Below are 15,691 nucleotides of genomic sequence, written 5' to 3'. Positions count from 1 at the left end.
CTCACCAAATAGCATTGATCAACAAATATTACTGGTAAATTAGGGAAAACACTTTGATATCACAAATGGAGTGGAAAGGAAAGTTCATCTCCTGCAAATTCCAGTGGGCCCCAGATCTCTTCCGCTGTGTGGGGATGCTTAGTAGCAAATTCTATACATTTCATTGCATTAACTTTTCTGGGTTTCCCTCCTCCCACAGCTCTGTGTTTCTCTATGGGAGATGGTGACCTGGCCTGCACTAATTAAACTCTGCTGTTTATCTGCCCACAAATTATTAAAGTTTAGTTCTGTGTGTCCTAAGGAATTTAATGAGATCCTGGAAATTACACAGTTTACAGTAGGCGGGCATTGATGAAGAGGGGAAATACAGAATTGTATATGTACATTCTAGGACTTCCCCATATCATGAGAATTGCCTAAAAGAAGGAGGTTGCCTTTGAGTTCTCTTCTTTCATGCATCCTGAGGATGATGGGGGAGGGGAATCTAAAATATAAGTCTAAGATAAGTACAGTAAATAGATACTCACACAGGTACTTCCTCTTTGACCTAGATAAAACAGAAGCATAATGGCTGTCTGAATGTCCTTTTAATAATAATACTCCAGACTTGAAAAGTTTCCTTTAGAGAATTCTCAAGCACTTTATAAACAAAGAATCATAACACCTATGAGAGAGGTACAGTAAGTATTATCATACCTACTTAATGGATGGGTAAACGGAGGCAGACTGAATTGGGAAAGAATCCTGTGCCCCTTTGAAGGGTTTGCTAGCCTTTTAAAGGTGGAATGAAAAAAATGCAAAGGAAAACAAGGGTGGGTTGTGCTTTTTGTTCTTCTTTATGAGGCATAAAGAAGGTCTGGAGTTTTTTTCTAAAAACAAAATGAAACAAAAAACAAAAACAGTTTTTTCCTGCCTTTAAAAAAGAAATTGGAAATTGAAGATCTGTACAGCCTGGAAGACTGTATGGGGGTGACTGGAGATCTAGTAAAGTGAGGCTATTACAAGAATCAGGAGAGTGAAAAAATGAGCAATTGGGAAGGGAAAGGATTTTTGTCAAACTGTTTAAACACCCTGTCTTTTAAACCCCTGTTTAACTTCAATAAAAAATTAACAGTTTGGGGAATGAAAACTTTTGTAAAAGATTCAGCAACAACACCCCTCCAACCAACATCTTCTGAGCCATCCAGTAGGCCCTCTAACAAAACCTGGGAAGACCAGAGTTGACATCCCTGATACTCCTACTTTTTTAAAAAAAGCAGGGAAAAATCCCCCAAACCTAAACATTTTTGTAAAGAATCAAAAAGGACACAAGTCCAATTAAAAAAATAAAGAGAGTCCTTTGCAGGTGAGTGACTTTCTCAAGATCACACAACAGGTCAGTGTATGTCAAAAGTAGAACCCAACAGTCCTAACGTCCAGTCCCCTGCTTTAGTCACTGTCCACACAGTCATTCAGATTCTCAGCTGGTGCATACCAGAGTCACTTCCATTGAAGTATATCCACTATTAGTGACCTGCAGAGCCTGTACTTGTGGTCTGTGTAAAGCTGGGGGTAGCTTGTAAAAATCTGATCAGGTCTTAGTACAGTTTGAAGTACACGGTGCTGGCTGTTCCTCTTTGTTTTCAGCTGGTATATCACCTGAAGCAAAGCTAAGAATTAAATACTTATATTAATTTACCATATAAGCAATTGCTGTAGTTGCTATAGGACTGTTATGAGATCATGATTTGTTGATGAACTGTGTGAAAGAGGTGACCCACATGATCACAGATGAGAGAGGAGGTGTCCACAAGACAGTCGGTCAATTAAGTTGTGGTCCACACTATAAAAAATGTTGAGAACTCTCTGGTCTAGGTGACTTGTTTCACATTAAGCAATAAAACAGTTGCCAACTCTAGCATAAAATCACAAATGATACTGACCCCGTTGTGAAGCACTTTGAGGTTTGCTGATGAAAAGCACTAAAGAGGAGCTAGATACTGTAGTATTGTTATAGCAAGTCTTGGTGTTTTTTAGGTTTCCATGATCTTACAACTGCTGGCATCAAACTTATGAATTTTCCCATATTCAAAATGGCCACCCTCTCATTACTTTCAATGGAGATGAAGCAAGCTGTTTTCAGTTAAGATGGCCAAAGTTTCCCAGCAGTCTTTGAATTCTGCAGTGAGGCTGCCTCTAGTAAAGATGGCTGCCTACTTTCACCATTTTCAGTCCAACTGAAGCTTGCCTGGGAAGATGGCTGTGAGCTCTATGATTAGGGGTCTGGGCAGGAAACTATAAGAAGATAAGAGACTGTAGGGAGCAAGAGAGGAACTGAAGAGGTATAAGAGACTGAGGGGGTGCAGGAAAATTCTGGATTTACCTGAGCAAAACTCCGCATTTGCACATAGAAAGGAGTTTCTTGGCACCAAATAATAATTACAGTCTAAAACTAGTTAAATATGCAGTCCCCCATTTAGCCTGCACAAATGCCTTTCCGCATCCGCACATGCAAGATTTTGTATTTATTAATATGGGACATACTTCTACAAGCTGTTTGAAAACTTGGCCAAAAATATCTATCTCGAAAGGTTATTGTGAATTAACTGTTTTAGCAGTAATCGGTTTCTCTTTTTCTTCATGATCTATTAAGATATTTGTACCTCATCAGTTGTCTTATTTGGAGTGCAGAATCTATATGCTCTCTGGGAAATGTATGGGGGGTTTTTCTTAGTAAATGTCATCAGCATTCAGAGAATATTTTCACCTGTTCAGAATGAAAGCATTTTCCACTAACTGTTCGCTTCATTTAACAGTGTCCTGGTAGTTACTGAGAAAAAACCCTGTCCAAATATTAATTAGTTATTTATTGTAGATCACTATGTAAATGTTAGGAAAGGAAATACTTTTATATTTAGGAAACAAAGGAAAGGAGCAGGAAAATATTTTTGACATTTAACAATAAAAACAAAACTTTCAGATGCAAAGTTCACCCCAGCTCTCTTCTCTGTTGGCCTTCCTTTAGGCTATGTTAGGTATTAATAAGCCCATCAACACTTATAAGAAAAACCCAGAGGCTTGAAATCAAGTTATAGGAAATAACTGAAGGAAGCAAAGATTTCCCACTGTCTCGGTTTAAAACTTATTCACAATAGAAAACTGCTGTAAGAGTAAAGTGTTTATCAAGATACTTGATGGTTTTTTATGTACACAAACAAATAAAATACTGCCTAATTGTGGAATCTGTACTCTCCTTTGGTGGCTGGCAGGATGGCATGGTACATTATATCACAATCTAGGATTGGATTGGATTCCCTGACTTCAGGCTCTTTTCTCAATTTTCCCCATCTTCTTCTACCCCCACCATCTTTTTTTGACCCTCCAGTTTTGGGAGATCATTTTCTGCTTCTCACTCAATGGCTAAATTCATACTTAGCCAAATTCTCTTCAACTACATTGGTTAACTAAGGGCAAAATTGAACCAGGATAGGAGTTTTTGTGGAGAATTTAAACTGATATTGAAGAAAACTGGGTGGTTATCTGCATACTTTTTTCAGCAGCAAATACAATAATCATTGAGAGTTGTATAAAACAGGTTGGGACATTAAGTATTAAGTCTTTAAAGATGTTCTTCTGTATAGCAGAGACAAGGTGGGTGATGGAATCTAGCTTATAAATGAGCTTTCATTGATCTTGTTATTTTTAAGACACTATCTACGTTCTGTTAGGATGAAATTCACCCACTGGTGTTGATGCCAAAGCAGCTTCCAGTGCAGCAGCACTATGTTTGGTCCTGCTGCTGAGCGATGGCAAAGTGGGACACCAGAGACTTTCTACTCCCGGGAAGCTATGGAGCTGAGCTCCATGCCAGCTCCCCATAGTCCAGAACAGGGTTTTTTAGGGTGTGTAGCAAAAAGGGGGCTGGGCTTACTTTGCCCCTGTGTCTAGAAACATCTATGTAGCAGGTCCAACCAATCACAGCCTCTGCCTCACATAGGCTGCAGAGGTGATCTGCACTCCTGTGGCGAGCGAGGAGTGAGAGAATTCTCTCCCCATTACACACAAAACTTATTTACTTGAGCTTTGTGGAGCTGAGAGGGAAGGGAGTTAATTCCCCCTTAATCACTTTGGTCTTTTAAACAGCTAAGTCATTAATTTTTTTCATTGTGAAAAAAAAAAGAGACAAGAAAAAAGTTTTGTGTACAACTGGTATCTGTAGAAATGCTGGGAAAGTCCCTGTTACCTGGTGATCGTATGGCGGGGGATTTTAAATCATCCCACTGACAAGAGTTTCTTTTGAAACGCCTTTTCTATGTAAATACATTTCCTGACTCCAACACAGAATTTCATTTTTTGTTGACTTTGTTAAAACAGCTTTTGTTTGAATCCTGTCTCTTTCACTTGGCAATGACAAAAAACTAGAGTCTGAGGGATTTAGTTTTTGCCCTCTTTTGGTTCTTTGGGATGGCCACTCCTCAGCCATCTTGATGCGGACCCTCTGACCTTAGTTGATCGCCATCCCCCCAATCCAAGGCTTAAAATGGGCTCAAAGGCTCAGCCTAAACTGAAAGAGAGATCTCTGAGATGGGTCTGTCACTGCATGTTATGATCGCCTTCTGCAATCCATGTCGGCAGACCCTTATGTCCTGGGGCTCTTTATGGGTATAAGGGTCTGCCCATGACAATCTGACAGCAAGATCAGGTCTGTGGTGTATTAAACATGCTGCCAAAACCCTAAGATTTTGTTACAGGGTAGTGGGATTCTGTTGCTGGGCAGTGCCTAACCCAGACTCCCCACTCCTCAGGCTGTCCACTTGCAGATTGCCTGTAGAGACACCATGACACAGCAAAGACTCCTTCCAGCCAGCCATCTCCAGGACAGAACAAATGTAGGAGATAGGGCAGTAAAGAATATCAGCAAACAAAACCTATAAGAATTAGAAAGAACTAGCTAAGCAATGGACAAACATTAACCGATTAATCATCAGGGCTCATTCCTCAGCTGGTATAAATTAGCTTGATTTCAATGGAAGTTATGCTAATTTACACCAGTTGAGGATTTGGCCAACCCTTAATCTTGTCCCTTTCCTCATGAAACACCACTCTAGTCAAACAGGATGAGGCTTCAGTCCTCTGCAGGAATATCCTCAAATCCCAGCCCTGATCATATATGATGTCCCATGTTCCCCTCATCTCCTTTCATGTATGTTGAAAGTGGGAGCAAAGTTTCATTCAGAATTTACAGAGGGCTAGATTGACAAGATGCCCATACAAGGGAGTAAGAAGCCTCCTTGTACCACTGCATGGGCTACACCCTTGTGTCCACATGAGCAGTGATAAGCAAGCATTGTGCACCTGTTTACTCTCCTTCATTCCTTCAGAGCCAGTGGGTGGGAAGTAGGCAGAGAGAATTGAGGAATGTGCAGAAGTTTGGCTCTGCTCCTGTAACACGCTGGCCAGCACAGCTGAGCTGGTGCAAGAAAGGGTTTGTATAGATCAGTAAATGACCAACAACAACCTTACCCACACACCTTACCCTTATCTTCACCCACAGCAAGGAGGAGGCAGGATGGGAATTGTGCCTTAGAGGGGTGTCTGACGTGCAGTGCCTCCTGGAATAGTGCTGGTTATTCACCACTACCTTGCTCAGGGCTGTGCCTAAAATCAACAATCTAGCCCTTGCCCTTCATTCCCCAAAGCAAATGATACAGATTACTGCTATAGTAGAACATTCTTTCTTTTTAGGTTATGTACATAGTGAATTTGAGTCCATGGTGATGTTAGAGTCTTCACTGGTGAATGGAAGCACAACTCCTTGAACTTGTCACAATCTTTTCAGCACACTTCAAAGGGACATTAGGAGATAAAGCACATGTGGCAGCTGTGGGAAGTTTATTTTACCCCATATAGCAGGTACATTACTTAGCATTCAGCTGATTAACTCTGAAGCCTTGTTTCAACACTGAGGGCTGGACTACCCTTGCGCTTAAGTCGATGTAACTTACTGCATTCCCGGGTGTGAAAAAGACACCCCCTGAGCGACATAAGTTACGTCGACCTAAGCTCTGTCCACACTGGCGCTATATCAGTGGGAGATGCTCTCCCGCCGACACAGCTTCCGCCTCTCACGGAGGTAGAGTTATTAAGCTGATGGGAGAGCGCTCTCCAGTCGGCATAGCGCATCTTCACCAGATGTGCTACAGCAGTGCAGCTGCGCCGGTGTAGCGCTTGAGTGTAGACTTGCCCAGTGTGATGAAAGCCAAAAGCTTCTCTGCTAAGGGTAAGGTAACCCTTCACTCCCCGTTCAATTGACTGCAAAAGTCCTGTGCCTTTTACATCAGTACAATTTCTCCCTGGAAACACAACACTAGGGGAAGCACAATGTTTAATAACAAGCAGCCAGTCCCAATGATTAAAATGATTTGTATTTCTCTTGAAAGTCCGTCTTTCTCTCATACTATGCTGCCTTGCAACTGCAGACAGCGTAAGCAATGAAAAACACCCTCCAGCTATCCATGCCTCATCCAAAAACACCAAGGGATTTTTTTGTACATTTTTTTGTTTTTTATATGTAGTACTACCGCTAAGAATTCAGCTGTGCAGTCACGCAGATGTGACAAGAGACGACGAGTCTCTGCACTCTTCCATCCCGCATCCTCACCCTGTTGACAGACAATGGAACAACTGGTTTAAGAACTAATGAGATGTTTTAAGAATTGTGAAGCTGATTGTGCCAGGCAAAGAAAAAGCAAGGATAGGAAAAATACTTAATAGAAACAAAGCCAGAGGAGAGTGAAAACTAAATTAGAAAGCTGGAGAAGGGGAAACACTGCAAAAGAGACGAAGTATTTGGTTCAGGAAAAGCGTGAGAAATTGTACTGTACTAATGATAATAAAAATATGAAGAAACACTAAGGTAAACAAATATTACAGAAAAAAAGGCAAAAGCACAAAAGAATATTATTGGGAAAGGCACTGCTTCAGGGAAGTGGTACAAGCTTTCCAGTTTGCCAAAGATAGCATAAACTTTATTAATATTTGGTCCCCTTTGGCCTGATTCTCATCTCACAATAGTTCTAAACCAGTATAACTCCATTAAAGATAGTGATTCTGCCCCTGGTTTACATTAGTGTGAATAAGAGGAAAATTGGGCTCCTTGTCTTGGGATGAAAGCTGCTTCTTCCATGTGTTATTGGAATGAAAATTGTTCAAAGAGATTGGCTAAAATGAGAACAGATTTAAGTCTGTTGGTATATACTGTACGGTATATACTGTACGGGGGAAGGCTTTTCTGCTTACATAGTTACTATGCTGTTATGTGATATATAGTTTTCTTGCTCAAATGCATGCTACATGCTGGATTGAAAATGGAAAACCTGATTTAAAAAAAAAATGCATCAAAAATATGCTGACAAGAAAACCATCTCAAACCAGATATGTTTTCATTTGAAGGTCAAATTGTTCCATTGCTACATATAAGTCATGGCTATATTTAATGGCACTAATGGATGCTGCATTGCATCATAAATCTACATGCATTAATATGTTTTATCGGATTCTTGTAATCAATGCAATCATATTTGTTTTTAAAGAGGGCGAAAAATCTACTACTACTGTAGAAGCCTCCATATTATCTAGACATACAAATAAGTTACTTAAGACGCCTTTTGATTTATACTGTAATCTTTGTCCTCCCACCCCATTTGCTCCTACCTTCTCATTAAACTTACTTGTGTGACTGGCCTGTTGTAAGACTGTAAGCTCTTTGGAGCAGGGACTGCATCATGCTCTGTGTGTTTGTATAGCACTTAACACAGCGGGACTCTGATAGGGGCCTTTAGGTGCTGCTGTGATGTGAATAAATGATAATAAATACCATATAAATGTATGCAGTACTTCCCTTTAAAGAAGTCATGCAATTGCATCAAGCTGGCTTATTCTCAAAAAACTCCAGCCATTGTTAACACCTTGTCAGCTGTATCAGCATTAGCATCATTGGGAGCCCTAACACGCATGGCTCACTGTGTACCAGCACTGTGTCATCTAACCCAGCTCAGAAAAAGTCTAAATGACACGGTGCTGAAAATGGTGTCGCCAGCAGGCAGGCTATCTACATAAGGGCTCCCATTGTGGTTAACACTGGTTTATAGCTGAATCAGTGTTAACAATGGTGGGAAATATGAGCAAAATCTCCTAAACCTGTACAAGGCCAGTCAGTGGACAATGAAATCAAGATTTTTATTATTTACATAGGGAAGACCCTAGATTTCTTTTAATTTTAACATTTACAATTTATTTATGTTTGCAGGGAAAATATCATGGTAATCCTATGCACATAGCAGTTATTATTTCAAACTGCTTAAGAGAAGAGAGAAGGATATTGGCTGCAGCCAGCATGCCTGTACAGGTAACGTATTACATTTTATTAATCTGCTTTGGCCAGGTTGATCACTTGTACTGAGGACCAAATTCAGTTCTCTTATGATGAAACCAACAGGAACAGGGAGGACAAGATCTGGACTTCTGTCTCCAAATCATGTAAACAGCATGTGCACGTTTGTGTGTGCAGAATCAGGACCTTACACATGAATTTAAGTAACTTCAGTATGTTACTGTTAATCTTAAGAAACTATAGGAATGCCTTGGGAGAGAAGACATTATTTCTGATCACAGGCCCTGACTTTCCAAAGTGCTGGGGGGTGTTTGACCCCTGCTCTGCCCCAGGCCCTGCCCCTCTCCACCCCTTTCCCCAAGGCCCCGCCGGGCCTCTTCCCACCGCACATCTTCCCACTCACGCTCTACCCCCACCCTTGAGTGTGCCGCATCCTCGCTCCTCCCCCTCCATCCCAGCCTCCTGCAAAATGCAAAACAGCTGTTTGTGGGAGGCGCTGATCCGCAGGGCCTGCCAGTGGGAGGGAGGCACTTGGGGGGGGGGATGGGGAGAGCTAATGGGGGGCTGGCTACTGGTGGGTGCTCAGCACCCACCATTTTTTCCCCATGGGTGCCCTAGCCCCAGAGCACCCATGGAGTCGGCGCCTGTGTTTCTGAAGCATGGAGCAGTTTTTGACTTGTGTTGTAAGAGACAAGTTTCATTGTTAAGTTTTATCTTGTATTTATTATATAATACTTATGCTAATGATCATAGACTTTAAGGACAGAAGGGACCATTGTGATAATCTAGTTTGGCTTCCTGCACATTGCAGGCCACAGAACTTTACCGACACCTGAAATAGACCCCTAACCTCTGGCTGAGTTATTGAAGTCCTCAGATCATGTTTTAAAGACTTCAAGTTACAGAGAATTCACCATTTATACTAGTTTAAACCTGCAAGTGACCCGTGCCCAGTGCTGCAGAGGAAGGTGAAAACCCCCCCAGGTCTCGGCCAAACTGACCCAGGGGGAAATTCCTTTCCAACCCCAAATATGGCAATCAGTTAGACCCTGAGCATGTGGGCAAGACCCATCAGGCAAACATCTGGGAAAGAATTCTCCGTAGTAATTCAGAGCCCTCCCCATCTAGTGTCCTGTCTCCAGCAGTTTGGGATTTTTGCCACTGGGAGTCGCCGATGGTCCACATGCCATCATAGGCAGCCCCATTATACCATCCCCTCCATAAACTTATTAAAAGAAGTTAATATATTTTTAAAAACCACACAAGAAAATCCCAAACTGTACAATATGCATTTTGTGAAAACTGTTATATTGATGGAAAAATTCAGACAGATTCATTTAAGTTATGTTAATAAGTTAATAAGTGAATAGAATGTATGTGCTTACTGGGGTATTAAAATATTTTTTTCAGCAATATAACAATCTTCCTACAATATATTTTCATTTTGGATTTTCTTGTTTGTTAAACATATATTAAATTTTAAAATGTTTGCAACACTACCTTTATCCGTTCTGATCTCAAGATACAGTGGGTGTTGTTTTTCAGTCTGTGGAACTACAGTGATTTACACCAGCTGAAGATCTAGCCCTAAATTCCGTCTTCTGTGCTAGATGTTGGAGTGGAGTTATTTGTATGGAATGTTCTATGTAAGGCGAAATAGCTTTGCTGTTCAAGAGATCATAGATGGTCTACATACGACATATTTAATTTGTTCTAGGGACCACTGGAAAAACAATTGCAGAATTCCATAGTTTCAGAAAGACAAAGAAGTGTGGAGCACAAAGTGTCAGCCATTAAGAACAGTGCCCAGGTATGTTGTGTCTGTTACAGTCTGGGACAGTGTGCCAGGTTCTAGGACTCCGCACAGAGATACAGATTTATTACTGCAGATTCAGTGACACAGCCTGTTCAGCTGGGGCCTACTACTGTATCGCAGAAATCTCTCTCTACAGTAGAGGGAACTAAGGACAGAGAAAGAGGTCCTGCAGGGATAATACTAGAAACAACTAAGCTCAAGAAGAAGTTTGGCTTGAGGATTTGTTTTGTTGTTCTTTATATAAGAACAAAGGAAAAAAACAGAAAAGGGGAGAATTTGGGTGTCAAACCCAGGGAACGGGGCACTGGATCAGCACCTATATATTTAGGGTCCAGATAGCGTCACAGAGGAGAAGCAGCCTGCTCATAATGTTGGTTTGCATTGATCCTCTTCTGCAAACTCCTGCATGGAATCTGTTGCTGGGGCTTTTTGTGGGGAAGGTGAATTTCACTGAAAAGGAAAGGGTAAAGAAGAATAATGTATGCTTGAGTTGTGCATGAAAAACAGCCAAATGTGCATGCAACTGCACACCTTGCATTTTCATTTCCAAAGTTTAGTCCCCAACATAGAAAAAAAAAAAAAAAACAGATGTGGCGGTCTGTGCACACATCTAGATTTGGAGACTGGATTTGTATAATCTTCTAAACATTTACTATGGTTTCCAGGTGTCCAATTTTCAACCAGAAAGTCTGGACACCAAAAGTCTGGTTACTGTAGGCAGGTGGGAGTGGGAAGGTGGGGGGGGAAGATGCCAGGTCATCAACCCGTGCCAGCCCCTGCTCAGCCGGGGCCACCTCCTACTTGCATGGGCTGCAGCTTCCATCCCAGCCCCGGAGCAGAGGGAGCCCAGCTGCGGTTGGGGTGGGGAGGGGAGGGAGGTGGAGAGCATCGAGTGATGGAGGGAGAGAAGCAAGTGTGAGGGGTGTGGCCTTAAGGGAAGGGAGGGGGTGTCTTAGGAGAAGAGCATGTTCATGAATCATCTTTTATGATGGATTACTTGGAGAAGTCTTTCCAAACCCTTTTAAATATTAAAGCATGAAAGTGAAACTCTGAAAAAGGCCAAAGCAGTCATTCACTTTCACTGCTTTGCACAAAGTTCATAAAGGTGTCTTTATCTAAAAATGAAGTCTGTGGCTACAGACCTGCAGAACTTATGTCATTCTGCTGGCCAGAACTTTTTCTGGAAATCTCCACTCCCTTCTTGTAGGCCCTGATCCAGCTCCCAGGGCAGTCAATGCAAAGTCTTCAATTGACTTAAATGGTGTGGGATCAGGCCTTCAGAGTAGTATGGCCCTGTTCTGAGATATTCATCTGTCACAGGAGAAGGTCTTTTGCACAAAGTATGACTCAGCTTGTTTCACCTCAGAGCAGTGGAGAATAACTTTAAATCTCCAAATAGGCCAAAGAATTATAAAAACAAATGAAAAATTGGAGCTTTCAGTTAAAAAAGGGAAATTATCCTGCTGTGGCAATACTCTGCAAACAGGTGTTTTTGTGTGCACACCAAGATGGTAGAAGTAAGTGTTTTGTTTAGGGGGTTTTTTTAAATTAGTTCTTGGGATTATACTTTTAAAGATAAATTCTTTTCTTGGATATCCACATTAAAAATCCCCATGCCATACTTTGAGTAGCTGTGTGTTCAAATCCACAAGCATAATTTAATTAATAATTTTCATAGTTAGTGTGAGTAATCAACTATTCTTCAAAGAATGACAATTTACAGTGCCAAACTACTAGATTTTAAAATGTGGGTGGGGGAGGGGCATCCTTGATTTGTTTAAGTGTCAAAGGGCAATTACTCTAATAGTTTACATAAATGTGTTTTAGTTAGGTTTATATTATTGATAAGCCGTCTTAACTAATTTTAGTCATTTCTACTTTCAAACAAATAAGGATTTGAATTATTATTTGGGGAGACTGGTTTAGATGAAAATAAATTATGTGGCCAGATACAGACAGGGTCTTGTTCTGCAGGCAAAACTTGAATCAATGTGGTTTTGCTACAGCAGAGTTCATGATTGGGCTGATTGTATCAATAAGAATATCAGTGTGTGAAAGAAGAGAATATATGACTTTCCTGGGATGCAATGAAGGGAACCCCTCTCTCCTTCTATAATATTATGGTCTGCAGCTGCACACAAAATTATCATTTTTTGGGAGATTAGTGAGTAGGAGATAAACAGTCCTGTCAAGTCTTTGACAGGGAAGGGAAATATTGAAATAAGTCAACTACAGGCTAGTTACAAAATAAAATAATGTTAATTAGGAACTGTCGGATATGGTGAACCCTCAAGTGCTATACTGAATCTTTTTTTCTTCTTAATTTATAAAAAGATGACAGAACAAGATGTCAAATACTTAGAAGATTTGCAAGAGGAGTTTGACTTCAGGTATAAAACAATACAGAGCCTAGGTAAGCTTTTTCATAATTATTTTAAGATGCTGTGAGAAAGTGTTGATTATAGGGCTAGATTCCAGTCACAGATATGTTTTGTGTATTACCTTCAAAGCATACGTAAGCACAAAAGCTGATATTTTGAGATATAAGCATGATGTGTATGCAAAACTGCTGTCTGTGCCATAATGCACACTTCTGGGGTTAAAAAAAGTAATAATATCCTCAGTGTACAGATGCAGTTATTTTCTGTAAATGAGCTATGAAGCAGTGTGATCAAGTCTTGGGAATTATGGTCTCCATAGTTTAGAGGACACTTTTTTCAAAACAATTTTTTCATGTTTAACATGGCCCTTCCTCTTACAGAGTGGAATGTATAGGTCCCCATGCTTACCCCCATAGTGGAGTTTTCTAAAACCAATTTATTAGCCACTAACTTGGCCTTCCAGTCTTTCTGACCAGAGTGGTGATGATCATCTGGTAAGCATTCCAAATGCAAGCTTGAGCAGCCTGCAGTGGTTCTGGGATCTGCAACCTGTCACACTGCAACAACTTCTTCATCACCCTTCTTCAGAAATGAAACTGGCACCCAGCTATGTCTGCACTGAGACCTTAATGGCACCTCCCTTTGAACATGTAGAGAAATCTGGGCCCCTAGGTGCCCCAAGTTCTTCAGCATGCCAGTCATATGAGACTGAGATTTAAGGTGTCAGAGCACAAATTTCTATGGAAGGCACATGCCAGGGCCCAGCACAGATATAGATGGCATTAAGTTCTTCTTTGAAAGTAGTTGGAGATGTAGAGAAACTGAGGGGTATAGAGCTGCAGAGGAAAAGGGAGTGGGTCACACTAGGAAGACGTGAAGCCAGTGGACGGCCAGTAGCAGGAAAGATCACGTCAAGATGAAAACACCTAGTGACCAGTACTCACAACTTCCAAAATTCTCATGGTTACGAGCACCATAAAATCCCCCATCCCAAATACCAAACTTTCTTGCACCTATCCCCCACCTGCAAATATTTCCTCAACCGGACACATCGTTCACGCTAAGATTCCAAAGAACTTTGCTATGATTACTGACAGCATCGGACACAATTTTATAATGGCTCATCACAGTTCAGTACTTGAATCCCATCCAAACCAGAATGATATAATAATGAAATAATAGTATACACAGACATAAGAATCTAATAATTTCTATGTTACTAGTACTCATTTCTTCCCTATACTCCTCCTGTTCCACACAAGAAAAAAAAAATCAAAATACCCAGCTCCTATAATAATTCTTAAATTCATATTAGAGTCAGTCTATGCAATTGAAATTATATTATATAAACTTTAATTACAAACATTCGTAGATTTTTTTACTAGCTACAAAGATATAATCTGTTGAGGGCTTCCCACCTCCTACCCCCATTATAAACACATACACTTACACGGAGGTTACCAGATGATTTTTTTTCTCTTCCCCCTGTAGAGCAGGGTGACAAAAACAGCGTCCTGATGAAACAGGAAATGATGATGTTGCAGGAAATGCTCAATACCTTAGACTACAAAAGAAAGGTTGGTAACATGTTTTGTCATTTGTGGTTCATTTGCTTTCTCCCCCTGCTCCCACACTGAATAATCACATTTAAGGAGGCATTTGCACAAACTCTCCCATCCAAAGGAGCAGGTAAACATAATTTTGTGTTACAAATACCAGGGGGATGATGGGGGAGTTTACTAGCAATTAAATAACTGGCAATTCTAAAGAGTACAACTATGGGCATGAGCCTGTTAGTTGGCAGGTGAGGATTAACCATCAGCTCACAGGAACTGTTCTGGATTCATCCTCTTTGTTTGCAAGTTACTGCATTTAAAGTCAGGAAAAAAACCACTCCGGATCAATGTAATCACATAACCACAAAACCAGACATCACACTATTGAGTGCAATTGCATGCCAACGGATGGTGGGGAAAGAACTTCTTCTATGTCTTTTTTTTGCTGTTCACCTTGGAATAGCTTAAAAACTTCCATATAATTTCCACATATTCTTTTCATCATTAAAGAAAAGTCTATGTGGGGATACAGTCCAAGATCACAGAAAGGAGCTTGTGACCTTAACGGTGCTTCTACATGGCAAGATCCTGGAGGTGTCATGCCATAATAAATTCACTAAAAAAAAAGTTGTGTAGAAAGAATTCATTAATATTCAGGACTATTTTTAGTACAATGGCCAGAGAATCCAGTCACCTGAACCCAAGCAGTAGTGGTATAAGTATGGTCACTTTCTCAGAAATAAAAATTAATCCATAAGCATGAGAACATTATATATTTAAAGCCTTAAGTAATTTGAATATGGTGTTTCAAAGAGAAATGCTTAAAAACAAGGTGAATCCAAAACACTTAATTGCACATTAACATGTTGCACATTTTTCCTAACTCTAAGAATTTAAAATTTATGGCCAGCATAAAAATTGGTTTTCATTTGTGAGCTTTATTGGTGTTCCCTGTGATCAGTTGGTGACACTTTTCCTATTCCTTGCAGGAAGTCCTTAGCAAAATGGCACAAGTAATAAATGAAAGTGATGTCTTGATGAACAACATGCTGCTTGAAGAGCTTCTAGATTGGAAGAGGCGCCAGCAAATTGCCTGCATTGGAGGTCCTCTACATAGTGGGCTTGATCAGCTCCAGAACTGGTAAACTTACCATTTACTTTAATTTTCCAGTGAAAACCACAGGAAGTCTGCTGCCTCATAGTAGCCCAACACATGTAAAAAGATAGAAGCTCTGATGGGACCCTGTCATATGTATGAATTAATTGAGTTTGCTGCTGATATGGTACTTAAGGAAGTAAGTAACTGAAATGCCATGGGCTTTGATAGGTGTAATCTGCTGTTAGAATGAATACAAAACAACAAGCTCTACATGGAGACTCATCACTTGCAGATTATTAAACAAAACAACAGCGAGAAGCCTCCCATATATCACATACACTTCCTCAAAGGAGTTTTGCTAAAAAGAAATAAATAGCTTGATTAAAACCACACATAAGTGTACAGATCTAGTCAAAAACCCACAGAGAAACAACGCTCTTATCTCATGGAGTCTGACTTCTCTGTGCG

General features: G+C 40.6%; 1 protein-coding gene across 3 annotated transcripts in view; it reads left to right on the top strand.

Moving 5' to 3' along the window:
• STAT4 (signal transducer and activator of transcription 4) overlaps positions 1–15,691 on the top strand; it is a 62,765-nt gene that overhangs the window by 22,975 nt on the left and 24,099 nt on the right. For all 3 annotated transcript variants that reach the window (XM_075118028.1, XM_075118027.1, XM_048869910.2), the window contains exons 4-8: positions 8,288–8,386; positions 10,089–10,181; positions 12,522–12,600; positions 14,060–14,145; positions 15,114–15,265. In XM_075118028.1, coding sequence (XP_074974129.1) covers positions 8,288–8,386; positions 10,089–10,181; positions 12,522–12,600; positions 14,060–14,145; positions 15,114–15,265 — 509 coding nt within the window. The remainder of the gene's footprint in view (positions 1–8,287; positions 8,387–10,088; positions 10,182–12,521; positions 12,601–14,059; positions 14,146–15,113; positions 15,266–15,691) is intronic.

The sequence above is a fragment of the Caretta caretta genome, chromosome 11 (assembly GCF_965140235.1).
Source record: "Caretta caretta isolate rCarCar2 chromosome 11, rCarCar1.hap1, whole genome shotgun sequence".
NCBI lineage: Eukaryota > Metazoa > Chordata > Testudines > Cheloniidae > Caretta > Caretta caretta.
The sequence above is the reverse complement of the archived record's forward strand: the minus strand, read 5'-3'. Positions and strand labels throughout refer to the sequence as shown.